Source organism: Psittacula echo, assembly GCF_963264785.1.
Source record: "Psittacula echo genome assembly, chromosome: Z".
NCBI lineage: Eukaryota > Metazoa > Chordata > Aves > Psittaciformes > Psittacidae > Psittacula > Psittacula echo.
In genome coordinates, this window is record NC_137742.1 from 87,460,102 (window position 1) to 87,485,535 (window position 25,434).

Sequence of the window (25,434 nt, forward strand, 5' to 3'; positions counted from 1 at the left end):
TGGACATCCCACTTCCTGTGAATCTGACATGCAGTAAAGTAATAAGAATGAACGAATGTGGAAGAAGCTCGTATGAGATGGCTGGAACTAAACCCAGCAGAAACACTTCTGCTCTTGTAAGACTTCTGTTTTGTGAACCAGGCCAGCCTGGATGAGGATCTGAAGTTTTGAGTTCTGGACAGAATCTCTGAAGCTTTTGAGGTCAACTCATCAGTACCTAAAGCACAGAAAACCAGCTGGAGATAGAAGCTTTTACAAACTGTTGAACTGTTTACTTCCAAAGTCCACCCCCCATGTGACTGGCTGCACAAGTATCTTCATTAGTATTAAAAATTCCATAACTGTTCATAAGAAGTTAAAATGCCTCAGGTTTACCCTGAAAAGCTATAAACCTTCTTTCGGGGGAAAAAAAATTAATTGAGAAGTCATGTACAACAAAATGAATCAAGTCACTTACCATCAGCTGGACTCAAACCATGATTCAGCTTATGATCCATATTTTTTAAGTTCCTCAGGACCAAAGAAGACATTGAAAGCCTGTACTCTGCTGTGCTAAAGAACTGAGGCTAGCTAAAAAGTCAAAATTGGAAGGCACAAATCCAGTTTTAAGCTCCAGTATGTTAGGACCTCCACCATTATCACTGGAAAACTGAGTATGTAGTTATAAGCAGTACAATGACATTCCATTCTTTTCCATGGCAGGAAGCCAGCTCACATCATCTGAAGATTTGTAGCAATATTTCCCAGTTCTATTTCTGATTTGTAAATTTAAAAATAAAAATGTTGCCCTTAGCGATTTTCTTTTGGAAAGATAAATATAGTATAAGCATATTGCATAAATACGTCTCTCTCTCCCTCTCTCTCTCGTATAAGAAAGAAAAAAAAATCTTAGTGAAATTAGATCTTAGCCTGTATAAGCCAAGTGCAAACTAGGACAAGGCTTGCCAGAAAGTCTCACAGGTACTACTTATTGAGGGTAGATCATTCCAGTACTTAGGATTAATCAAAGGAATAAAACCAAAAACATATGTAAAAATAGAAAAATATACCCCATCGGCCAAAATTAATCATTATGTCTGCTTCTCCATCGTTTATTCGGTTAAATCTCAGTGGTGTGACATCACTCCAGACTTGAAAGGCTCGAGCAAAGGCATCATCTACTGTCTCAGGATCCAAATCTGGGGTATAGCCTATAATCCTTAGAGGTAAAAGGAAGAGTTAAATAACACATAAAACCCCTCCCAGTATTTGCTGATTACTGATCAAAATGCTGAGTAAGCTCAGTAGTGAAACTGTTAAGAGGTAATACTGCTGCATGGGAGAAGTGTGTTTAGATGTGGTGCTTAATATTTATTTTCCTTTGGAACTGATGCAGTAGGATGAAAATTATTCAGCCAGGGGCTGTAAGGCCTGCATGGCAGTAGGCCCTGCACAAAATATCCAAGGCTTTCTGTCAGTGCTGAAGTGCTGGCAAGTCATACTGTCACCTTGGACAAGAACATACAAGGACATCTTGATATGTAAGATTTGCTTGCCAGAAAAAGAACTCAATAATGTTGTAAGAGTTTCAAGCGTGGATTGTTTTGCTCTTTATTACTAACTAGCCCTTTTCCCTCACCTTTATAGTTAGCTATATATCCCTGTTTCATCTGGGGTGAAAGCTCTTAACTGTTTCATGCCAGCTGAATGCTAATAATTTCCTAGTGTATTGGCTACATTGGCAATAGTATATGTGGAGAAATAGTAGGTAAAGCATGTAAAATAGAGCCATAGGCCCAACATGGGAAAGGGGCAAACTCTTCAGTGCATTGCCGCCTTCTTCTTCATAGTTTTCAATTGGACTTCTTAGTACCTTATATTATAACCTCAATATCAAAGAAGTTTCCAATTGGCTGCTGGGGCTGTGCATAATGAGGGAAACTACTGTGTGCCTAAGGAGAATGAGGAAGAACCAGAGGAAGCACGTCAGCAAGCAGGGGCTGTGGGAGCTGCCACGGTTTTCCAGTATTTATTAGGCTGGTCACAGCATGACAGATGCTTTGAGTCCTAACTTGTGAAGGAGCAGCAGGTCAAGCAGATAAGACAAATCTGCTGTTTTGCTCTCGTTGGTGCAGAAAGTTTGTTCCTGGACCACCTAGGATAACAATTTTTATTACTGACTTAAGTGAGAGCTGTATTGGTCTCTAACTCTTCAGAGTAAGAGTAAGAAATTAAAACGTGCCAAACCCTATTGTAATAGGTTTGCTTTAAATCATGTCTGTATTTATGCAAAATATGATTATTTAATTTTAAAATTTATTTGATGACCTTCATTTTTATGACAGCTGAATTCGGAAGAGTTAGTCCTCTTGTGTGGCCTCTGCAGTTCATAAGTGGTTCCTGCTGAGCCTGTGGGCAGGTGAGATACTGCTACTGCAGTTCCTTTTGGATGCTTGCAGCAAAGCAAAGAATAAAATCAAAATCTCTTTAGTCCCAACTAGAGCAATGAAGTTGATCTTTAGATGATTATTGCTGAAATCTTACAATGTGAAGTTTCAGAAGTGTTTGCTAAAGCATCTGGTAGTTATCTGAACACAGAGATATCCTAACTCAAGAAATCCTGTCTAGCCCTCTGAGCAGCTACTCCACTTCCAAGTGTCTGGTCTGATGGCTTCTTACAAGTGCCATAGTTACAGGTGAGCAAAACCCGACACCACCAGTCAAGTACCTGTATGTTATATGATTCTTCTCCCATTTTGGCTTTCTTGGAAAGAAGTTGTAATTGGCTACATCAGGGTTACCACAGCGAGGTTTCTTCATTGTCTCAATAGTATTTTGATCCAAATCTCCCGTTTCAGGCAGCCCAAAAAATTTTTGCATTTTCTTCAAAGTGTCTTTCAGGACAAACAAATTGCAATTGTCTTTTGGGCACCCATAGTATTTATTCAGGTATTGCTTGGGAAAAAAGTACAGAACAAAGACTTTAAAAATCATAAAATAAATAATTAATCATTGAAAAAAATACTGTAATTCCATGATAGCTTTCCATCTGTAATTTGCAATTTTTCTTTTCAAAATTACTGTTGTTAGTAACTGAGGGACCAGCAGAATCTCCTTAATTGACACAAACCAACCTTGATCACACAACATTGCTAATTAAGCAGTCATTTCTACTATTAGCTATCAGCTTTACTTAATGAATTGCTTTATTAGTAAGTAGAGCTTTGAGCTTTAATGTAGAATTACAAAGCAAAAATGGGTTTATCTTTCTGAGTTTCTTTATGATGTATAAATCTTCTTATAGTTTTAGATTTTGTGTATTTTTTTTGTGTGTATTTTTTGTATTTTTGTGTATATTCTTGGAAGGCTCTGGAATATTGAGAAACTGGTCAAGGTATCAAAGCAACCACACAAGTGAGACCACATAAATTGCAAAGAAAAAAATACACCAATTTTTAGTCACACTGCACACAGGTATTTGGATCCTGTGTGTGTTTACTTTTGAGTCAAACATTGCGAAGACCTGAGGAAGAAGATTGTTGGTAACAACTCAGTTGCCTGGACATTGCTGCCAATCAACACCTGCATATTTAAAACTCCATTGAATGCTCCAGCAGATTGTGGCCAAGCTGATCTTTGTGATACAGCCATTGTGGTGATTACAAAATTATCTCTTCTCAGAAAACAGAGGTCATAAAGATCAAACAGGCAGCACAAATCCCATTACCTTAATGTTTTATCTAAAATGATACCCACTCAGGTCTCCTTCACTTTCCATTTTGATCAGTGTGACCTAATCAACAGGTATAGTGCTGTAAAAAAAGGGAAGTCTGTCTGTCTGTCTGCTGCTGCCTCTAATCCTGGAGAAGGAATGGGTTAGTCTGTTCCCTGGTGATTCTTCCAAGTAAGCAGCCATTCTTTCAGATGTGTGCTGATAAGTTGTGTATTTATGTTAAATTGAACTGTAGATAAGCAGCTCTGGTCCCGGTTATCCATACATGATCCCCAACTTTTGTGCAATGCACATGTGAGATCACACAAGTGATTTAGTATTTTGTACTTTTTACCTCAAGTTCAGTGTTGATGGGCAGAATAACTATGAACATCTTGGGGTAGGGACCAACCCAGAGTCTCTAGCATGTGGTGAATCACAGAATCATTGAATGGTTTATGTCAGAAAGGACCTTAAGATCATCTAGTTCCAATCCCCCTGCCATGGGCAGGGACACCTCACCCTAGACCATGTCACCAAAGCTTCTGTCCAACCTGGCCTTGAACATTGCCAGGGATGGAGCTTTTGCCACTTCTTTGGGCAGCCTGTTCCAGTGCCTTGCTACCCTCACAGTGAAGAACGTCTTCCTTATATCTAACCTGAACTTCCCCTGTTTAAGTTTAAACCTATCACCCCTTGTGCTGTCGCTGCAATTCCTGATGAAGAGTCCCTCTGGCATATCTTCAGCAACTGCATAAAATCGTTTATCAACTCTGTTCCTAACTGGACACTAGCAAGCACAGCCACACAACAGCCTGCTGGCTAGCAAAAGATTCAGTGTTTGGATTCAGACTGATCTGAGAAAATCTGTAGCGCAAACTGTAGCTTGGAGTGTAGCAGAAGTAGGCTCAGTCACACAGCTTAGGCTATATGCAGCTTTAGAATATTGAATTTATCTCCTTATTGAGTAGATAAATGGATTATGATGACGATTATGTTAATTTTGGTACTTACTATAATGATAATAACATATCATTACCTAATTATTTTTATTCACAGGTTCTGAACAGCTTGACTAAACTATCTGGAGTTGTACGGTTTATCCAGTAAAGTGGATCTTATGGTTCTCTTGCTCACAGATTTCAGGAACTACAAACTCAAGTGGGTTTGCAATATTTTTATGCCTGAATCTGGAAAAAGCTACAGCCATGTCAAATTGCAGGTGTTCCCAAACCGATGCTTAGCATGGCACAGGGCTGAGAGATGCCCTTGCCAATGGTACTCTTACACAGGAAGGTTGCAAGTTACTGATCTTTTCGATAAACCTGTCTGTAATAGATGCAAAAGCATCCTTTGGGTATCCAAAATATTAACTACAAATTCAAGGTAAGAAAGCATCCTGAATAAGGTAAAGGCATATTTGCCAAAAACATATCAGAAATATCAGGGAGACTTATTTCTGAGGGTCACAAGAAGCTTGACAAAATGACTGCACAAAGTTCTTGTGTGAGGAGGTATTCCTGAGGAAAACCTTACTTTATGTACTTTATGTATCTAATTAATTGACTGAAGGTCATCAAGGAAACTGAGGATAAGACTGCTACATCAGCAAAATATAGCACAGGACATTTGATGACTGCAGTGGGTCAAGCCTGGATTTCACCACCATTTTCATTAAGTCCTAGCGTACCTCATCTGCCTTGCATAGGAAATGGTTCAGAGCTTACTCAGAAGGATTTAATCAAGATGTTACACTATCTACGTCAGAGGGTCTTCCATCCATCTATTGACTAAGCACAGACTATGCCTAGTTTTTGTATGATTTTTATAACTTCTGATGTGGCATTCCTGCGGTGGACTGGCACTGGCAAATAACAGACACAGAATGGTTTCACCTTCACTACCAATAAGCTTCTGTCTACTGTGTTACTAGGGCCTGGTGGAAATAATGTGAAATGCATTAAGAACATAATCAAACAAGCCAGTCTGGAGGACCTGTTCTTATCCCAATTTTTATTGTAATGTAGTTTGATAGATAAAGCTTCTATGTTCATCGTGCAGTGAGCTACCATGATATAATATAGGCTGTACATCAGAACTGAAGTTTAGTGAAGAAGCATGATGCTGATGTTGCCATTTTAGGTTTGGGAGTAAGATATACAACCAAAAATATAAAATAAGGCATGGTAAAGAATCTTACTTGGTAGGATTCTAAATAAAAGCTAACCCCTCTCAATTTTTCCTAAAATGGAGTTTTTACTGAAAAAGAGAAATGAGCATAACCAGCTGTTCTATGAGAAGAGAATCCTGACGAAAATATAGTGTCTGTGTAAACCACATCTTGGCCTAGGCTGCGCAATTCAGTTTCCCCAGAGTCAGCAGGGAGCTGTGGTGATCTGGAATCCTGATCCAGCCCATTAATGAAACAAGGTCCAGCTGCAACACAGCAATTTGTGTTTTGATGCTGAGTGTTGGGGCTGTTCTGTTGGACAGTGTGAGGGAAAGGCAGCCAGTCATCATTACCCTAGAATACTACAAGGAAGACAAAGAAAAGCTGCCGTTTTAAACCAGCTTGTAGTTTTCTTTTGAGTACACGTAATATATAGGTTGTTCACAAGAAGCGGAGATGAGGGGAGATGTGGATTGCTGTTATTGAGTAAAAGCCTTCCCATATCTAAGAAAATAGATTATTTAAGAGTGGTTAAACTACTCTTAGACATATTGAACCTCACTTTCCTCTCCCCCATGCACTGGCCTCTCACCCCCTGGCTGCTGTGCTCCTAAGGCAAGAACTTGGGTGAATTTGTTTTGTTAAAGGCGGAGGAGTGCCCTTTTTGGGTCAGTTTCTCTGTGTTTTTCCAACCTTTCCCCCACAGCTCCCATCTGGATATTATCTCTCTACCCTCACCCAGACCTTCTTTAACCTGGCAAGCTTTCCCAAGATGCACACCAATTTCCAAAGAAAAGTGATCAATTTTCAAACCTCTATGTCCTGAAATAAGAATAGTTTATCTCAATCTTCCTTAAAAGACTTACTGCTGAAGAAGAGAAATGTCTATAATTTACATGCTAAAATAAGGATAATCCATCTCAATCTCCCCTTAAATGGACTTCCCCACAATGTCATTTTTATAAAGGTCCACAGGGCTAACCAAGGTTAGAATAAAATGTTGTAGAGTTATAGCTATAATTCGCTAATGTCATAGAAATCCAAACTGTTTGTGGTTTTTATGTTTGGTTTTTTTTTTTTTTTTTTTTTTTTTTTCCCAGATTGATTTTGGAAAAAAATATTTCTTTAAGCTTCTGATCTAATTTTTTTTTTTCTTTTGTCAAAGTCAGAATTAGTCACAATAGCTCCTGAGCCTCCAGCCAAGCCTTCAAGTGCAATTGTCCCTTAAATCTATGTTTGTGCAGTGCATGGTAAACAATCTGGAAAACAAACTGCTGCAATACATGCGTTAAGTGAGTCTCCACAGCCCTCACTTCTACTTGACTCAAGTAAAATATTAGATGGCTTTTAATTCCCCTTCTTCCCTTTTGCTGTTTCTATCTTCCAATTATAATCACGGTGATTTAATGAAATAATTTTTATGTTCAGTCTTAAGGAACAAGAAGAAAAAAGACACTTTCTTTGCCGACTTTAGGAAATTTAAGAGAGGAAATATTACTTGGCACTAGTTTTAACTTCTGAAAGCTGATACCTTTGCTAGCTAGCTAGCACTTCCAGAGGCTCTGGGGAGAGAATGCTAAAGTCATTCTTTCGCCTCAGCTGAAACAAGAAAGAAACATCTGCTTATGAAACAACAATAGAAATCTGAAGCAAAGATGAAACCAACACTTACCACTGCTAGTTCTTTGTCTGTCTTGGGAGTGCTGTCTCCAGGAAACTTAATAATTGGTGACGGTGCAGCTAAACTTTTGTTAAAAAGATACACTTGGATCAATAGTACTTTAAAAACAAAGCCACAGACACTGTGAGTCTTCATTCTGCCTAAACTTGTGCTCTTCTGTTTGTAAAAAAGCTTCTACCCTCCCGCCTGTCTGTTCCTTTAGCTGCACAGTACACCAGTTGCTTATCCGCACATCTTAACTCGCTGCAGTTTTCTCTTTTGCTTGCTCTAGCAATTCCCTTGTATGTTTAAAACATCCAGATGCGCAGTCTCAAGCTACCACAAGAGGAAGTCTGAAAACTAGTGGAAACATGAGGAAAGGGCAGTTACCAGATGTGATTGCTGTGATTTTAAGGTAGCAACAGGCAGATACTTATTACTGCTGAAAGAGGCCACCTTTTCTCCTCATTTGCATATGTGAAAATGTTTAGTTGCGCCAGGGAGCAGAAAAAGGCAAACTATGATCTTGAAGGGGAAGTGTCCAACATATATCTTAAATTAAAAATAAATAAATAAATTCATAAACATTATTTTCCTGGCTAAATATTGGGGGTTTTTTTTGCCACAGACATAATAATCTGCTTTAAGCATATGTGGTTGCACTCCTTCACAGTGCCTTACAGTAGACATTTTGATGAGAGATTCTGAGACAGAGCCTGTGCAGCCCAGGGAGGCTTCTTGTCCCGCTGCTGCTCAGGCTGTGCAAACTGTAGGTCTGTGTACACAGTGCTCGCCAGTGCTTGGTGCCAGGGTCCTCCCTCCCTGCTCTCTGCAGAGCTCTGAATAAGATTCTCGTGGCTTGTTTGGGTCCAGAACCAGCTTGAGGCTTTGCCACCAACAGGCACCATGTATCACTTTGATACATGGTGGGAGATACAGGGTGAGAGATAATTGGGCAGATTCAGCAATAGAAATTATCCTCAGTGATTGACGTCATAGGAATTGTACAAAAATCAGGGTTTCCTCATGCTGGGATTTGGTCTGCTGATGCAGCTGCATTAATCTGAAATTTTGATGTAAACACAGACATTGTCATGGACAATCTTTTATTGTGTCATTTATAGTATTGCCAGCTTTGAGATGTTTTTGCAAGTGGAATATTTTTGTAGCTGGATATCCCTAATCTAGGCCCTTGGCTTGTGACTTTTTAAGACAGGAGGCTGGCAATTCTGCATGAATGCAAACTGTGTTCTGGCCAGCCAAGTGTCTACAGTTTATAATAAGGGTGAGCCCAGCCATTCCTGTTTCTCTGAGCTGTATATCAGGGTAAAGCTTCTCACAGTCTTTCACTGAATATTAAATGAAATTTTTTCAGATATGACTCTTGTGGTAATGAATAGGAAATACTTTGCTGGTGTTTAGTATTCATATTATTTTGACATTTAATTGCAAATAGTGAATATTGACAGTTTTTTGATTTATGCTAATATCAAGCTATTTCACTAACTGCACCCCACCACCCATGAACTGACTAGTCTCATACAAAAGGAAGGATTTCAAAGGGTATGCTGAAGGGTTTAGGGAGGAAGCATTACCAAGAGGTTTTGCTGCCCATACTGTTCCACTGGCAACCCAGCATGGCAGCTGTATGCATAGCCACTGGGTGAATCAGCCATGGTAAGCAGCACTTAATGCTTAACAGAGAAAGAGGAGTTACAGAGACTTCTTACATGAATGAAGCTTTCTTTATAAGATTTGTATTCATGCCATCTTATCCTTTCTTGATTCCAATGGCACTTAAGTTACAGTGAACAACTTTCCCCTATTGGTTTGGCTTTGAAATGACATCTTTTTTAGCTTTTCCTCATCAGCAAAAATCCACAGTTATTTCTAAGAGTTACCTTGATAAACAGCAGTTCTGAAAATGTGATCCATATTTTTCACTTTATTGTGGGAAGTGACTTTCTTGCTTTGTTTGTGGTGGCAGGTTATATTTGTATCCGGCTGTGTGAAACTGTAAGAGAAGAAAGGGTAAGAAAGCCTTCAGTAGATGTGCCAAGTTACTCTTAGCTTCTCCTTAATTAAGCAAGTGAAAAAATCATGTGTTTTGTGGGTATATTCTTCAGTTATCTCTCTGCTCTGCATTAGGTCAAGAGCTGCTGTAAATCTTAAAGCATAAGAACCATGTCATTTTTATAAGAATTTAAATGTAATTTATGGTGGCTTAGTAGCTTTCATTTAGCAGGGTACTGCAGTGAAACCATTTAAAGCCAAATGTGTCCTGGCACATTGCTGTTGCACTCATAAGCCTCACTGAAATCTAATGAATGCTCAGTTCTCAGTGTGTCCTAATGAACATTGAAATGGATGAGGGAAATTTTGGACTCTGATGTCTGTGCAGTTTGAAAGCCTCCTATAGTTGGTTTCTTATCTTTGCTGGCAGTGAGGAGATTGAGGTCACCTTCTAAATACATTTAAATACAGGAAAACAACAGAAATCATACAGACCTGCAGTAGGGCGTTGTTTCTCACCTTTGATTGCAGTTTTGCTGGTAAACTTCAGTTAGTGAGCAGTTAAACAAGTTATGTTCAATTAGAAAATGTAATGCGTAATGGAATATTGGATTTATGGGTTCTGGCAGAAACTATTGAGTTTCTGACCATTCAGTGGAAGGTGTTCTCTTGCATTAGCATGGGAGATCAGCAGCAGTTTATCAGATCCTGGCTGAGGTGCCCTTTTTCAGATAAACCAAGCAAAATAAACGCTGGTGACACTTTGTGAGAGTGGAAGTCCTATTGTATTACAGCTAATTATACTATCATGTTACTGTTTTCTGTTCTCAGACTAGATAAGCTAAAAAAGGGAGACTCTGAAACGTCTGAACTGATGTGTTTTGACATTGATGGTTTAACTGCTATTAACTTTTAGTGCATAAACATTCCTTGACATTCCATACTTTGGAGAGGCAATCTCTAAATTAATTAGTGACTTCTAAACAAATTCATTCAAGTTAAAAATTAAGGAAAGAAGCTATATAAAAACAAAGAGAAAGAGAACTCTGTGGAAGAGCTGAAACTGTAACCTAAATCTCCTTTCTCTTACCTTAATAGTCACTCTATACAATATTTTATCTCTGTACATAGATGTTACCTCTGGATTGAATACAGGAAATTAGCACAGTTATAACTGCAATGATAGTCTTTTTGCATCTGTGGAAAATATTCAATTCAATGTTGTGTATAACTTTTATTTTAGATAAGACATTTATTTGATATATACATTCTTTTATCTCTCCTGAGTCATAAAAAGCTCCTCTCTAGTTACTGTGTGTGTTTCAGATTAGAACTACTCCATAGTGAAAACTTTAAACCATCTACATTGAGTAAGATGCCAGATTTGCTTTTTAAATTCATACTTTCATACATTAGTAGGAACTGTATGGCAGAAACCACACAGTCTGCAATGGCAAATGCCTCTTTTAAGGACATACTTCAGTAATAACAGTAAAAAAAGGAATCATGATGTCTTTTGAGCTGTAAGCTACATATCTCAGTAGATCTGACTGTGATAAGAGACACATTCATTGTATTAACATGCTGTTTTTATCAAAGGCTTTTTCTGTTTCAGAAAAATATTTTTGAAATTATTCAGGAGCACTCAGCAGTTCAGGATTAGACTTCAGATGGTGCCCTGGGTAACTTGCTGACAGAGTTGTCAACCCTCCAGAAATGCACTGTAGCAATTCTTACTATCACTAATTTCAGCTTTTTATCAAAAGCTGACGACTTCCTAGTGGTTCCAGAGGAACATGTTGGGCTGTGGGAGAACGATGGATTTATCGTAGTGAGGTTTCATGTTTTAAATTGAAACCTGTTGCTAGGTTGAAGAAATAAATAATCATCAGGACAATTAAGACCTCAAGAAAGCAGCTGATCCTCTGATTACTGAGTCAGCTGACTGTAACTGAGTGCAGTGGGATGGGTGTTCCCAAGTATTGTGGAATGTGTATTTGTTGCTTCTAGGTTCTGTGCTGTCAGTTTATGGCTTCTAGTTTAGGAAGCAAAACAAAAGCTTGATTAATGTAGATGGACTTGAGTTGATTTTAGCAGGGCCCATGAAAAACAAATAATCAATTAAAATTGTCAGAGATAATGTGGTGTTCTCAGAGTGTTTCATGCAGAACCTCTAAGCAACTGGAAAACCTGAAGCTCAGATGATGGAGAAGCTTGACTGGGCATCACCTGGTGACTCATTCTCCTTCAGACAGATCTGTTTTGTCCTTTCTCCTGGATCATCATTTCAGTGCCACCTTTCTTCTTGTATGAGGAAGAGAAGTTTCTAAGAACCAGGAAACCAAACAGCTTATAAAAGAAAGCATGTGACAGGACTAAGCTAGAGGAGGAATTTTAATGCATTCTGCCACATGTCTGACTTGTAGGGCACTGTGGTAGAGGGCAGCACGGCTACCAGTGTGAAGCCAGGCTGAAGCCCAGCTGAACCTCAGGTGTATATGATTCATTTACCTACTCACTGCTCTCTCTTAGTGGTACCTCTGAGGCAGATGGACCATCTACACAAGTAATATTATTAATATACTAAGGGACTGCATTCTGTCTGGTGTTTGGCACTTACAAGACACTCATGTCTGTATAAGCTCTGAGTTCTTGCCATTCAATGCCTATAACAGAAACAGTGGATGTCTGCTGCAGCTGACTGCTGGAGATTCGTGTCTCTGTAGGAACAAAGACACAATATTAGCAGTTTATCTGTTTTAGTAAAGTTGTCTCCAGGAAGCAATGATTAGTCACAGTAGTCCCCATTTGACTTTAAAAGGATTAATAACTTCAGCGAGAACTCATTTATATTGCAGGCAAGTGAGCTCATCAAAGACATGTACATTGAAGGGTTGCTCCTACCAGAACATGAGCCTTAAACATCCACATTATTTGTCATCTGGAAATGCTCTCTGCCTGCTCTGTGTCTGGCTAACTACAGTGATCTAATTCACCTTATCTGACCACCACATGAGGGAGTCTTTAAACTGTTGCAAATCAGTGTGTGTGTGCACAGAGGGGTGAGAGCAGGACAATGCACAAAGAGTCAACAGTTGGTACCAGATGTGATTTTCAGCATTTAAGGTAGTAATTATATTTTTGCTTTTTTTTAATCATGCCTTCTGTTTTGGGAAGTTAGGTCCTAAGGATGTGAATTTCTGTTGACCATGGATTTAATTTGTTAGCTTGCAGCTGAATTAGAAATGAATTTTAAGTAAATCTGTTGCTCTCAACAAAGCATTTTCCTTTGCATTTGATCATTATGCTTCTGCCTGAACCAGAAATTCCTGCTTGTGTCCTCAGCTGGTGTTAACTCCATTGCAAAGCTTCTGTTGGTGGATTGGTTGAGCAGAAATACGCTGAACTACTTTGGTCAAAACACACTGCCAAGTTTACATGTGTCTCCAGGGCAAACTATTTCGTGCCTTCTTAACACTGCTAGATGGTCTAGAGAAGGTTTAAAATGCAGACTTCTTTGATAAAATTATCTCTTGCTCTCACACGTTTTCCCAATGATATTACCTGCTTTAACTATTTTGATTTCAAGTATCTAGTAGGATAAAGTGATATCTGATGTGTTCTTGTATCCTAAATTTGGAGTGCTCCAAGTACTTATTGCTGTTAAGCTTTCTACTAGATAGTTAGTTCAGAAGTCATGAAGCCTTTGTGAATTCAGCTAGAAATTAATTTCAAGCACTTCTGTGTGCTGTTGGTCATTGCCTGCATGCCACCCTTGAATTTCATACAGAGAGTAGATACAATTAAAAAAATATATATTTTAGATATGCCCATTTGTAGTAAATGGCATATGCCTGACCTGTTAACTGTTAAGGTCACTAATTGAAATGTGACTTCAGTGAAAATCATGCCAGTAAAATGGAAACTATAGTGCTTTCACTAAAAATGACATAGTTTAATAATGTGAGGGATGTGAATGAGGAAATATTCCTAAATTGCCATAAATGGAGCACACTATAAGGTAATTTCTTATGGTGAAACTATGAAAAGTCTCAGAGAAATAGTTTCTCTACAATAACAATTAATAATAAGGATCACAAATTGGACTAGTATGGAATATAGTGAAAGTGGGTCTTGACAATGTTATTTAGAATGAGCTCAAGAAAGTCCTTTCTAACTTAAAGTGCTGAATGTAAAGAAAATCAAGTTTGTCTATGGTCAAGATAAGATGTTGAGGAAAGAAAAGCTTGAGCGAGGAGATGGTTCTGACTTCTCATGGGCCTTGCGCAAGCAGAGCTGGCTGCCCACACCACCTGTGAATTAGAGAGATAAAGCAAAGTTCACGCTGCTCCTCAGCAGTGAAGTGAGAAAAAGGTGTTAGGGTCAAGCTTTCGACTGCAAAAGTAAGAAGAAGCCTTTATTTTGAAGAAGGAGTCAAGCTGATTTTGAGGAAGGATATTTTAGTTTTGTGTTACTAGCATTCTCTGAGGCCAGTGCATCTGTGAAGGGCACAGGAAAACTGTTGTGTCCAAAGTAATCCTAAGCACTCTGCTTAAAACATAAAGTGATCAGTTTGTATTAATTCAGATAAAAGCATCATGACTATTACTATCTGATGGTATATTTCTCCTTTTTCTCACTTTTCTGTTGTTGATTCTTTTCCTTATTTTCCAGCATCCAGATCCACAGTAATTTATTTATAAACAACATTGTCACCATTGGAATTTGCTCAGTTGGTTGCAGTGTATGAACGCTACCTAGCTATTTTGTGTTTCTTTGCATTTCTCTTTGTGAAGTGCCTAAAGGAAAAAAAAAAAATTAAAATAAAAAAAATAGAAATGTGGGGCTACTTGTAGGGAAAGGGAAGGACATCTGGGCAAGGCTTCTCTATATAAAAAGGAACAGGATCTTGTGGATATAATGTGCAGAACTAATTTGCCTTTAAAAGAAACTCCGCAGCACTGGTGGCTCAGCAGAATGAAGTGTGGATGCTGCTGTATTTGCTTGGTAAGCTCAGCACTGGCGACAGGTCCTGCCATCCAAGGTGGTGTTGGCTTGTGTTGTATTTTGTTGGTGAGCCTTCTGGTCTTAATGAAGCAGCTTGCAGTGAAAGATATAAGGATAATGGGATCTAGCTCTTAGCTAGTAGGGTGGCCACTACTACATAGTAAGAGCAAGAGCTAAGTTGACATGATTGCATGATCAGCACCTAAGCCCCACAGTACAAAGCTATGGAGTTTCTGCTTTCAAATTTCAGAGGCAGACCTTAAGGAGTTCCTCACCAAGTGACCCATTTCTCAAGTTCTGGGAAGAGGCATGTTAGTTACAAATGGCACCACACCAAAGCTGACTACTCCCCAACATTGTCCTGCTTGCATTCATGTGAGATCTCTGCTGCAATAATAGGTAAAGTGCAATCCTGAACTTGTCAGAATAATAGTTCTGCTTGCTTTGCTGCTGCTTCTGTGAAGCTGCTGGTTGATAGGCTCTATACACCTCACTTGTCATTACAGTCTTAGTATTCAGACACTGAGGGGCCTTAATTAATGACTTTGAAGATCTGGTCTTTTATAATTCATGACAGAACTTTAATTAAAATCAAATATATAGCAGTTGAACTAGCAAAGGATTTAAAATGCACAATCTTTGATGGAGACAGTGATTCCCTCTGACCACTGGTGCCATATGCTGAATGCAAATTTCTCTTCGTCACAGCAGATTCAGAGATCAGAATGGGCTTTTTTTGAAACAGAGGTCCCTGTTGTTACAGACTCTGGAAAAAAGCTAAGGCCAAGGGGCCTGCAGTCATTTGATTCCCCCTCCTACCCCTTTTTCTTTCTAACATCGTCATGTATTTTAAATGTCTTTATTGGTAGGAAAAAAAGGACACACATTTGTATGATGCTTATATACTCATTTATTCTTCGTAGAGAAGGTGTGTTAAAAGGTTGTGTATGGATCAGGTACTCACTCTAAGACTCTTGGCAAGATAGGAAAATTCTTATCTCATGTAAGGGGAAACTGAGCCAGTGCTTTCAGTCAGACAACATAGAGGAAATTCATGTACTTTTTAAGATTTCAGCCTGGTGCACTCATCAATTACATCGCTTTCTGGCCTACGTTATGATAACTGGGTTTAAGCAAATATGTAGCAGAATATATTGCTGTAGATTAAATGTGTTGTGCCAGGGACCACGGTTTGCTTAGGACAGTTGAATTTGTTTCAGTTTATTTGGTCTTGATTCACCTGAATTTCTTATCACGTGTTTTTTGTCTAGAGGACTTATACCACTATCCTGTTACTGCAGTGACTTCCATGAAGTTCTTTGAATGGTTCTTCTTCATAGTCTTGCTGTTTACGCTGCCATCTCAGGGTAAAGATTCAGAGGACGTTTGTGGCTCTGTTGCATCTTAAATTTTGTCATTTCTTCTGGTCTACTAAGAGATGGATTCTCCTTTATGTGGGATTAGTTGATTGTCTGGGTTTGCTAAGTTTCCTCTTCCTGTGTATGGAGGCCAATCTGTGATCTTTCCATCAGAAACAAACCCAACCAACAAGAATAACTACCTGCTAGATATAAAAAGCTAATAAACTAAACAAAATTTGCAATTTAATAGAGCTAAGCAAAATTGGTCAATAAGTCACATCAAGATCTTTCAGAAAAAAGTTCCTTGATAGGGAGATGAATGATGGAAAAAATTGCATTTGAATGAATTAGTCACAGCAAGCTGGCAAAAATTCAGAAATGTCTTATTTTGTACCTATAGAAATGGTGTAACTTTAGGAAAGTACAATTTGCCGGTTTTCATTGGTTGCTGAAAAATGTGTTTGATAAATCTTGGACATTATTCAACAGTCTATAGTTACCATCTTTACTTTTACAGGCGCAATAATTCCTTAGTTATAAACATAAATATATTTTATAAATATAAAATAACTTCTCTGGAAAGGAGGCATTACTTAATTTCTTGAATTGTTTCTCTTTGTAATGTTGCAAAACATTTCTTGGGTTTATCTTACTAACTTTTCACGTAGTAATTTAACCAGCCTCTAAAACTACAATTTGTGAAGTGCTAACATTGAATTTCTGGGCACAGTCATGAGGGAGTTTTATCTGGAGTTTTTTTTTAATCAGCAGTTTGCTACAGTAACCTGTTACTGATATTTGGTTATTTAAAGCTGTTTGGGTGGCAGGTATATTTGTATATGAGTTTTAATAGTTACTGCACACCCAGCCATTGTCAGGGCAGCTGTGGCTAGACTTGGATCATCTTCAGAGAGTTCAAACAAAGTGAATGTCATCTAATGGCAGAGTCTCCTCTGGTTGAGCAGTATTTTGTGGCATCATGCTAGAAAAGCTTTTGATTATTTTCAAGCTCAGATGCGCAGAAGTATATTCAATGCCTATACCAGGAATGTTCAGACATGTGGCAGGAGCTGTTTGGCTGTTAAGGAAATCTGGCTTACAGCTTTTATTTAGTGACTGCCTCTCTTGTGTAATTAGGTGTCAAGGTTCTCTGCTTTTCCTTTAGTAATATGTACTAGGTCATTGGTCCATTAAGATAATCTCAGGAACAGAAATACAACCTCATAGATGCCAAAAAGGAGAAAAATCTAAGGGCATCTTGGGAATTTGGAAAGCGAGAAGTGAGGGAAGTCCACTGGCCCTCGGCAGTTAGGAGGGAGGTATTGAGTTCAAAGACAGACCTGCATCCAAGTGAAAACCTGAACCAGAGGTACCACCTGCCTGTCCTTCAGCATCTGCTTAGTGCATAACAGGAATTTAGCAGGAAAAAGGGCAGCATTTTAATGTTTCTAGAAAGGGATTAAATTCCAACTTTTGTCTTTCAGCATTTTTATTACTCTTCCTATGCCTTTTATGAGCCATTAATTTCTTCCATACTTGACCATTATCAATACAAGCCAAATAAATTGCTAAACTACTTCCAAAGGCAACTTGATGGGCCAGAGAGCTCATCTACATTTTCCTGTATTAAATAGAATACAGGAATACTATATTTTCTAGGGGCATTTGCACAAGTTTTACACTGGTTTTTATTCCTGATTTTAAGATTGTATGAAATAATATTACTACTGCTGTGCACAAAATCCAGATCACATGTATTTTTCTCTTTCAAAGAATACTTAAGGTTTTACTCTGAAACGTAAATGGAGATTTACTTTGGATTTATTTCTGGATATCCTTTCTCACATCCCACCCCACTGTGATGTAATAGACAAAGATCTGAATTAGGAATTATGATCATAAGGAAATCAATACATGTTTTCTGATGATAGTAAAATAAGCAGTGGGAAGTTTTCTGTGCAGTGATGGATTAAAAGGCATTACTGAAAACTTGCCATCTTCCATGGTGCAGCAGCGCCTGTACAGTATTGCTAACTTTCCCTTATTTCATTTTTTTTTTAGCATTACCATCTGTGATGGAGTCATCTTTGTGTTCCAGGAGAGGATATCCTGTAAAATGCAGCAAGTCTTCTTGCTTCCAGCTCTTCACATTGAGAGCCTTTGCAACCTCAATAGTCATAGTTGATGATAATATTCTGTTTGATCCCCTGAGCAGCTTTGGGAACGGCAGTCCACATCTCACCTGAGGTGAGACATGATTTTTACACTGGTTGATTTTTGTATGCTGCTTTACTGAGCTTTTGTCCCCTCCTGTGGTGCTCATACCTGCAGACTACAAATCTCTCTCAGGTAATTTGCAGATCAGAAATCTGTAACCTTAAAAACCCCAAATTTCTCTATTCCCAAGGGAGAGTAGGACATTAGGCTTCTTTGGGGAAGGAAATAAGGATTTACTGGTCTACAGAGATCTCATAAATTACGACAAGACGCTTTTTCACACTCTTGGTTCAAGACTCAGTCTTTCCTTTCCACCACCGCTTTCTGAGCATACTGACACTCACCACTTGCTGTTGCCAATTGTATTCAAGTTAATATTAACCATATTTTACAAAACCTGATCCAATACCTTTCCTGATGACAGAATTTATGTTTTGTTTAGCTAAATACTACCTGAGTTTGAGGGAAGGAGGGCTCTCCAGGTGTCCCAGTTACTCAAATACTTTATTAGGTTTTGCATTGCAGGCTTTTACACATTACCTTTTCCAGTTTTCTGCTCCAGACAGAAAAGCCCTGGATTTTCCTCCCAGAATTCACCATTTCAAGAAATACTTGCATGCATGTTGCTCATTAATTCAGTCTTACTATGTGCTGGGCTTTTTCTCAGGTGCATTATTTCATATGCACAAAAACTTCCATTTTCATTTGGTTCATCAGGTCTGGCTTTTCAATAAAGCTGATGAGACCATTCCAAGAAGCGCTTTAGGACTCCCCACTATCATGTACAGAGCTGGGGCTATGATTGTTTGGCTCATCATGTCTCAAGATTTCAAAGTTTTGATGCCAAAAGGGGGAAAGGGGAAGGAGAAAGATCATCATCTGCCTTCTGGATTTCATTTTGATTAAGGAAACCTATTTATATTGCAGTCAGATGAAATCCTAATAATCCATAATATTGCAGAACACAAACTGCAACCCTCATCACAGTGAGTCTCTGACCTAAACAACATCTTAGGAAAACCAGCCTAAGTGAATATTGTTTGTATTTGTGGTTATTGCAGATAGTATGAGCATTGATTCATAGCAGTCATTTGTTATTATGTGAATATACAGATCTGAAATATGAAATGAAATATGTATGGACATAGCTCATTTCACTGCATGAAGGGGGGCTATAGGGATGCTGGGGAGGGACTATTTGTTAGGGACTGTAGTGGTAGGACTAGGGGTAACGAGTTAAAACTTAAACAAGGGAAATTTGAATATAAGGAAGAAGTTCTTTACTGTGAGGGTGGTGAGGCACTGGAATGGGTTGCCCAGGGAAGTTGTGAATGCTGCATCCATGGCGGTGTTCAAGGCCAGGTTGGACAGAGCCTTGGGTGGCATGGTTTAGTGTGGGGTGTCCCTGCCCATGGCAGGGGGGTTGGAACTAGATGATCTTAAGGTCCTTTCCAACCCTAACTGTTCTATGATTCTATGGTTCTATGTTCTCTAAAAGGATTCAAGAATTTATACCTCATAGGTTGCACAAACCTCCTTATATCCTGGATCAATTTTTGGATTGTGTAAGAAATATAACTCACTGATACGTGTCAAACAGGAAGAGAGCAGAAATGGCCATTGTTGGTGTATCAGAGCTTTAGGAAATGCACCACACTTGATAAAATTGCAAAATAAAGCTCTCATAAGGCTGCTGAAGGGGAGAATCTGCCTCTTTTCTCAAACTTCTTAGACTTGCCATTAATGCTCCAAAGCCAGAACAAGATGTTACAGGGGATATTGTAGTTCCAGAGGAAGAGTTACAACTATGTTAGGAAATTTGTATATTTTTTATTTGCTTGTTTGTTGTTAGCCTATGTGTACAGATACAACATCACCTCCACTTTGGTGGGATGGCAAGCAAATTATTGATAGTTTCCTCAAGATCTGGAAGAGAACTTTTTTTCAAATCACAGGGCTCAACTGCTGATTGCTGCTCATTCTTGCAAAAGCTCTTATGGCCTTAATTTGACAAAGCACTTGAGCACTTGGTTTTACTCAATAGTCATGTGAAACAAAAGAGATTAGTCTTATACTTAAATGCTGGATTGGAATGTATTTACTTGAGGAAAATTAAATGCATTTATCATTGCAAAGACTGTAAATTCTATACTGTCAAGTTCCAATGGGATGAAATTCAGTCAAAAGAATAGCACTACTCATGAACAGTATGAAGAGGAAAGCAAGCATAATAGCAAGAAGAATATTTAATATTTTCAAAATACCGTTCACCCAATGAGTTCACACTGCTGTGTGCATAAAAATGATCAACATTTCAACACCTGTGTGAACTAAGCTGAATATCTCCTTTCTCAGATGGGAAAGTCAAAGCACAAAGACTTTGAATGATTTATCTGCATGAATTGGTAGCAGAGCTAAGAATCAAATCTTGGCTTGACTCAATCTGCCATGGTATTATTGCTCATCCCAACTATTCAGTCATTTATCCTGCATAGAAGTGGCAAGCTCTGTCATTCAGCTGGATAAAAATAATTTTAAAATATGTTTTCAGTACAGCTCTTGCCATTCTCCAGGTTCCTTTTGTAAGAAGTTAGCCTTTTTCTCTCCCATGACACCAAGCCTTGGATTTAAATTTTACTGCATTCGTTCTGCTTTTCATTTCCACTAAACAGTAAGTTTGGGCTGGCCAAATCAGTTCCTCCAGTGTCAGTACACTGCTGTAATAAAAATGGGAAGAGGCAAGGCTGTGTGGAAAAATTGTTCTCCCCTTACTGACATATGATATGAGTTGTGAAGTCTGTTACTTGCTTCTCATTCTGAGAGCTATGCAGCAATGTAGATGTGTAACGTACTGTGCTGAAGCATGGGCAGAACCTTTTCTCATACAACTAAGAGATACTTCTCTCTCTCCCATTCCCTGTGGGCTTAAGGTGCTACCCCTACCCTCTCCCCATATAAGTCATGAGAATAGATTTTTTTACGGTCCTTGTTGCATAGAATCTACTGCAAAAAATGATTTTGTTCTCATTATGTAGCAAACTGAAATTTCTACATCCTAAAGAAAATTGCATAAGGAAGAACCTTAACATTATGAGGTTTTTACAACAAAAAACCTTCGTGTTTTGACAAAGAGTGTTTCAAGTGTAGTAAACCAAATAGCTGGTGTTTTACTCCTGAAAGGTTTTATGGTGGACAATTCCTCTTGCAGACCTTGGCAGATTGGCCATTCACTTTACTGGGGAATAGGAGATCGTCCCTTACTTTAAAGACCTTTAACTGCTTTAAGGTTTAAGATTACTATTGTACAGAAGCCAGATGCTTTTCTTAGTCCAGCTGCCTCTTGCACAATGCCCACATGCATGTCCTACTTCTAGTTTATATGCTGCAAGTAACTTTTTAAATGCCATTACAGTCAGTGAAATGGCTACAAAGCAACGGCACTCACCCCTGGACCTGCTCCCCATATGTCTGATGTATCTGCTTACTTAACGGAAATGGAGTTTTATTATTGCTGACAATTAAGAGACAATATCATTGTGGGAAAGAGAGCTGGTTTCTGCTCTGTCTGGTGCATTAACAGCATCACTCTTCATTAAATTTCAGGTACCTTACTTTTATTATTGGTGATGATACTTGAGCCCTTAGGATCAGACTGCTGATTCCAGGTTGCATTTGCAGAACTGGCAGCATGGGAAAAAGTTTAAAAGGAAGAAAGAAAATAACTTGATTTGTAAATTGAATAGGCTTATCCTGGAAGACATTGAGAGACACTAATGGCTCATTACAGCACATTTTCATCATTCTTAAGTTCAAACAAAGTTGGGAGATCCCGAGGAGAGAGTTGTTAATGGATTTGTAGAAAAAATATGTCAAGCTAGGAGAGAGAAATCATGATGGATTATGGGTCTGTCTTTTTAAAAAGGTGTGAGATGCTCTTGCTCCGTTACCTGTTTTATGATGTGTTTCTCCTCCAGGACTTCAGCTTCACCCCATCGTCTGGTTACACACACCTACTTGTCCTCCTGCCCTCCAGCACATTCCCCACAGGCACAGCTTGCACATGCCATTCCATATAAAACTCACTGCAGTGACATTTCTGAGTACCATCATGGCCATTCTGTTTCTACTTCTGGATACTTTACTACACGAGTCTTATCTGACTAGTACTGTTAAAAATTAAGGTTTTTTGTTGTTGTTGAAGTCATAGTATTAAATAATTCAGAGAGTAATTAGTTTTTCTGCATAATTAGTTTTTTCTGCAAATGCAGTCAGAATGTTTAGCACCAGCTGTAATAATGATATCCAAGCTGTTGTGATTTAACCACTGGGTTGTTGGTGATTTAAGACAAAGCCGCTTGCTAAATGGTTGTTAAAGTGAGGCAGGGGGCTCCCACCCCATGATTTAACCACATTAGACTTCTAAGCAACACGCACCCCCTGTTTCATTCAGACATGACATTTCTAAAACTACCTTTTTCTTCAATCGTACATGTTCCTTGGAGGCTCCAGCCCATGGGAAGCTGACACTGCTCCTTGCTTTGCAAAATACATATCCTAAGTCTGAAAACATAGAATCAAATTAACTTGGAGGGGAGCTGAGCCATTCCCAGATTCTGGACACGCCAGGAAATATCTGCTGTGTTTTTGCTCTTCAGCACAACTTGAGTATACACAGCCAGAGTTGGAAGTTTAGGGCTTTGTTTTTTTTCTGCCTGGTAATTCAAAACAATTGTTAGGGCCATTTAGCCAGCAAGTTCAGTTGAGGTGATGATGGCAGAGAAGCCAAACCTGGTGAAATCTGTCCCATAATGTAACACTGGCACCCTAATTCATGCCTATAATTTCTGGAGTACAGGAATTGTTGCATATATTGCTGGAGATTGCTGCCTGCTCTTTCCTGCACTTTCAGCAGTTGAATGAGACATGAGGATGACAGGAATGTCAACAAAGGGAGGTTGGGAAGTGGGCCCAGCTATGTATGTGTAGATATGAACAAGAGAGTGTAGAATGTGAAACCCCACATTTTTTGACTTACCCATAACAATAACAAAGGGAAAAAAAACCCCACAAACAATGGTGCTGGATGTTTCAAAACCAACCCAGTATGGTTGAGGTGGGTTTATACCAGGTGCCTTTTGGTTTGGATTTACTTAATATGTGGGAAAGAACTAAATAATCAACAGGATGATAAAATATCTGTTGTACTCATGTTGATGGTTGACTTGTAAGAGGAAATTTCTTTTCCCTTCATGAACTGGGGAGCTACCAGCTCCAATATTGCTTTGTGAAGTGAGGAGTGCTGGTAATCCCTTAGGAGGTTGGTAGTCACTCTCAAACTGGAAGGTGCAGAGGTGCGGTGCTCCCTCTAAGATCACAATTTTATGCATTCTGTGACTTGATTATGTTCTTGTATCCTCACTGTTGTGGACAACAAAGAGGTAAATAGGCAGGTCTTTATCCCTTTCATGAAGCTGTGACTTGCAGTCTCAGATCAGTCGGACTCCTGGATCACTTATGATCAACAGCACAAAGCTGCATGTCCTAACTCTTACTGGGAGCCCCAGCACATCTCCTGTGGCTGATGTCTCTTTGCCTTTGGACCATGGCTGAGGTCCCACTGCCACCCCTCCAGTTCTTTGACATCACCGTTTTAAGGCCTACTTTTCAGAAGTCCCAAAAATACCTGTAACTGGAAAGATGTTTTGTGTCTGTTTGTCTGAGGATGCCTGTGGGAAATGTAATGGATCATTTAGGTTAGAAAAGGCCTTTACGATCATCAAATCCAACAGTTATTAATCCTGTTACATCATTAATCCTGGAAAAGGTCTGAACTACAGCTTTGACTCCCAGTAAAGGCATGTTGGAATGAGTAGCTTTAGGTTATATATTAGTGGAACAAAGAGTGCAGCATAAAATCACTGATGTGCAGAAAGAAACTGGTCACTCTTAGTGCTTTCATTTCCGCATTAGGAAGTAGCTGTAGTACTGAAAGGGCTGTCTCATGCAAATTTGCCTATCGAACAGCGTGTTCAGTTCCCTTTCAATGGACAGTGTTACAAGCAGAAGGTGAACAGTTAGTGTCTTCCCTCTAATGCATGATACTCAGGAAAAAGTTGAGTAACCTACTAGTTAACCTTGTGTCTGCAACAGCTTCAGGGTAAAGCAACTGACAAAATGTCAGTTGATGCAATAACAGGTAGTTTCCTGTGGACTACCAACTCCTTGCTAAGTATCAAAATTCCGCCTTTGATGAGACTTGATATTCCTGACTGTATGCCTTGTTTTGTTCTCAGTATTAGAATACTGCCATGCTTCATTTATGAGTATTTGCATAAATCAACACATCCTCTTCTTTAATGGGATGTACAGTACTAAGATCTTAACTTAGGCTAGAGTTGCTTCTTCCCTCATATTTTGTGGAGCACATGGACTTGATTTTTAAATTTTTAATTCAAACACATCTTATTAAACGTGCAGGCATAGAGAAGCACCACCAGTCAAAGACATCATTATTATATGCATGGAGGGTTATCTTCTGCCTTTCTATCCTCATCATTCATTAATGATGCACAGAGACTTGTCGTTTGTCTTTTCAATTCTTTGACTTTATTTTATTGCTCATATTTTATGACACACGGAGAGCTCTGTAGTAAGCATTCATCATCAGCCTTTCATATCTATGGAAATATCACCTCTGCTAGGCCAGAAAAAGTACCTTTTGTTCTCTTTGTATTTTGCTTATGGACTTGGTCTAACATCACTTTCTTTCAGTCTTCAATTTTCTAAGAAAACTACTGACACAGCTGTGTTGAAAAAGCAGCTAATCCATTCAGCCTCACCTTTGTCTCATTTCATAGCTGCTCATATACCCCGCTACACACCAGGTATCTTCATTTGAACCTGGGCTGTAACTCCAGTTTACCATTCAGATAGTGACCTTAGATGTGATTAAGATGCTGCTTAGTCTTTGTAAAACTGCCAGATAGGAATCTCTTCTGCCAACTCTGTTCGGCAAGTGTCTTTGCAAGGGAAGTTGTGGTCCTCTGGGAACAATGAGGAGATTATTAGAGCAGTCCTGACTTCTACATGTCACTTCGGAAAGCCCCCCAAGATATCAGAGTGTTTGGAGTGTTTTGAGTTTTTCAAGTTCAGTTTAAAGAGCTTAATAAAACTTTCTGACACAACTGGCACACATTAACATTTTTCAGCTATAAACACACAAAATCAGGAATTTCTAATTGCCAGTAATTAAAGTGTGTGGTTGGTTTTGAAATGCTTTCCTATTTTGAAGAAGTCTGAAGTGGTACAGCTCCCC

General features: G+C 38.9%; 1 protein-coding gene across 1 annotated transcript in view; it reads right to left on the reverse strand.

Moving 5' to 3' along the window:
• MMP2 (matrix metallopeptidase 2) overlaps positions 1–7,677 on the reverse strand; it is a gene marked incomplete at both ends in the record, with an annotated part of 36,464 nt that extends 28,787 nt beyond the window's left edge. Inside the window, 3 exons of the mRNA XM_080637771.1 lie at positions 1,050–1,198; positions 2,708–2,934; positions 7,534–7,677. Coding sequence (XP_080493897.1) covers positions 1,050–1,198; positions 2,708–2,934; positions 7,534–7,677 — 520 coding nt within the window. The remainder of the gene's footprint in view (positions 1–1,049; positions 1,199–2,707; positions 2,935–7,533) is intronic.
• Positions 7,678–25,434: the final 17,757 nt, after the last annotated feature.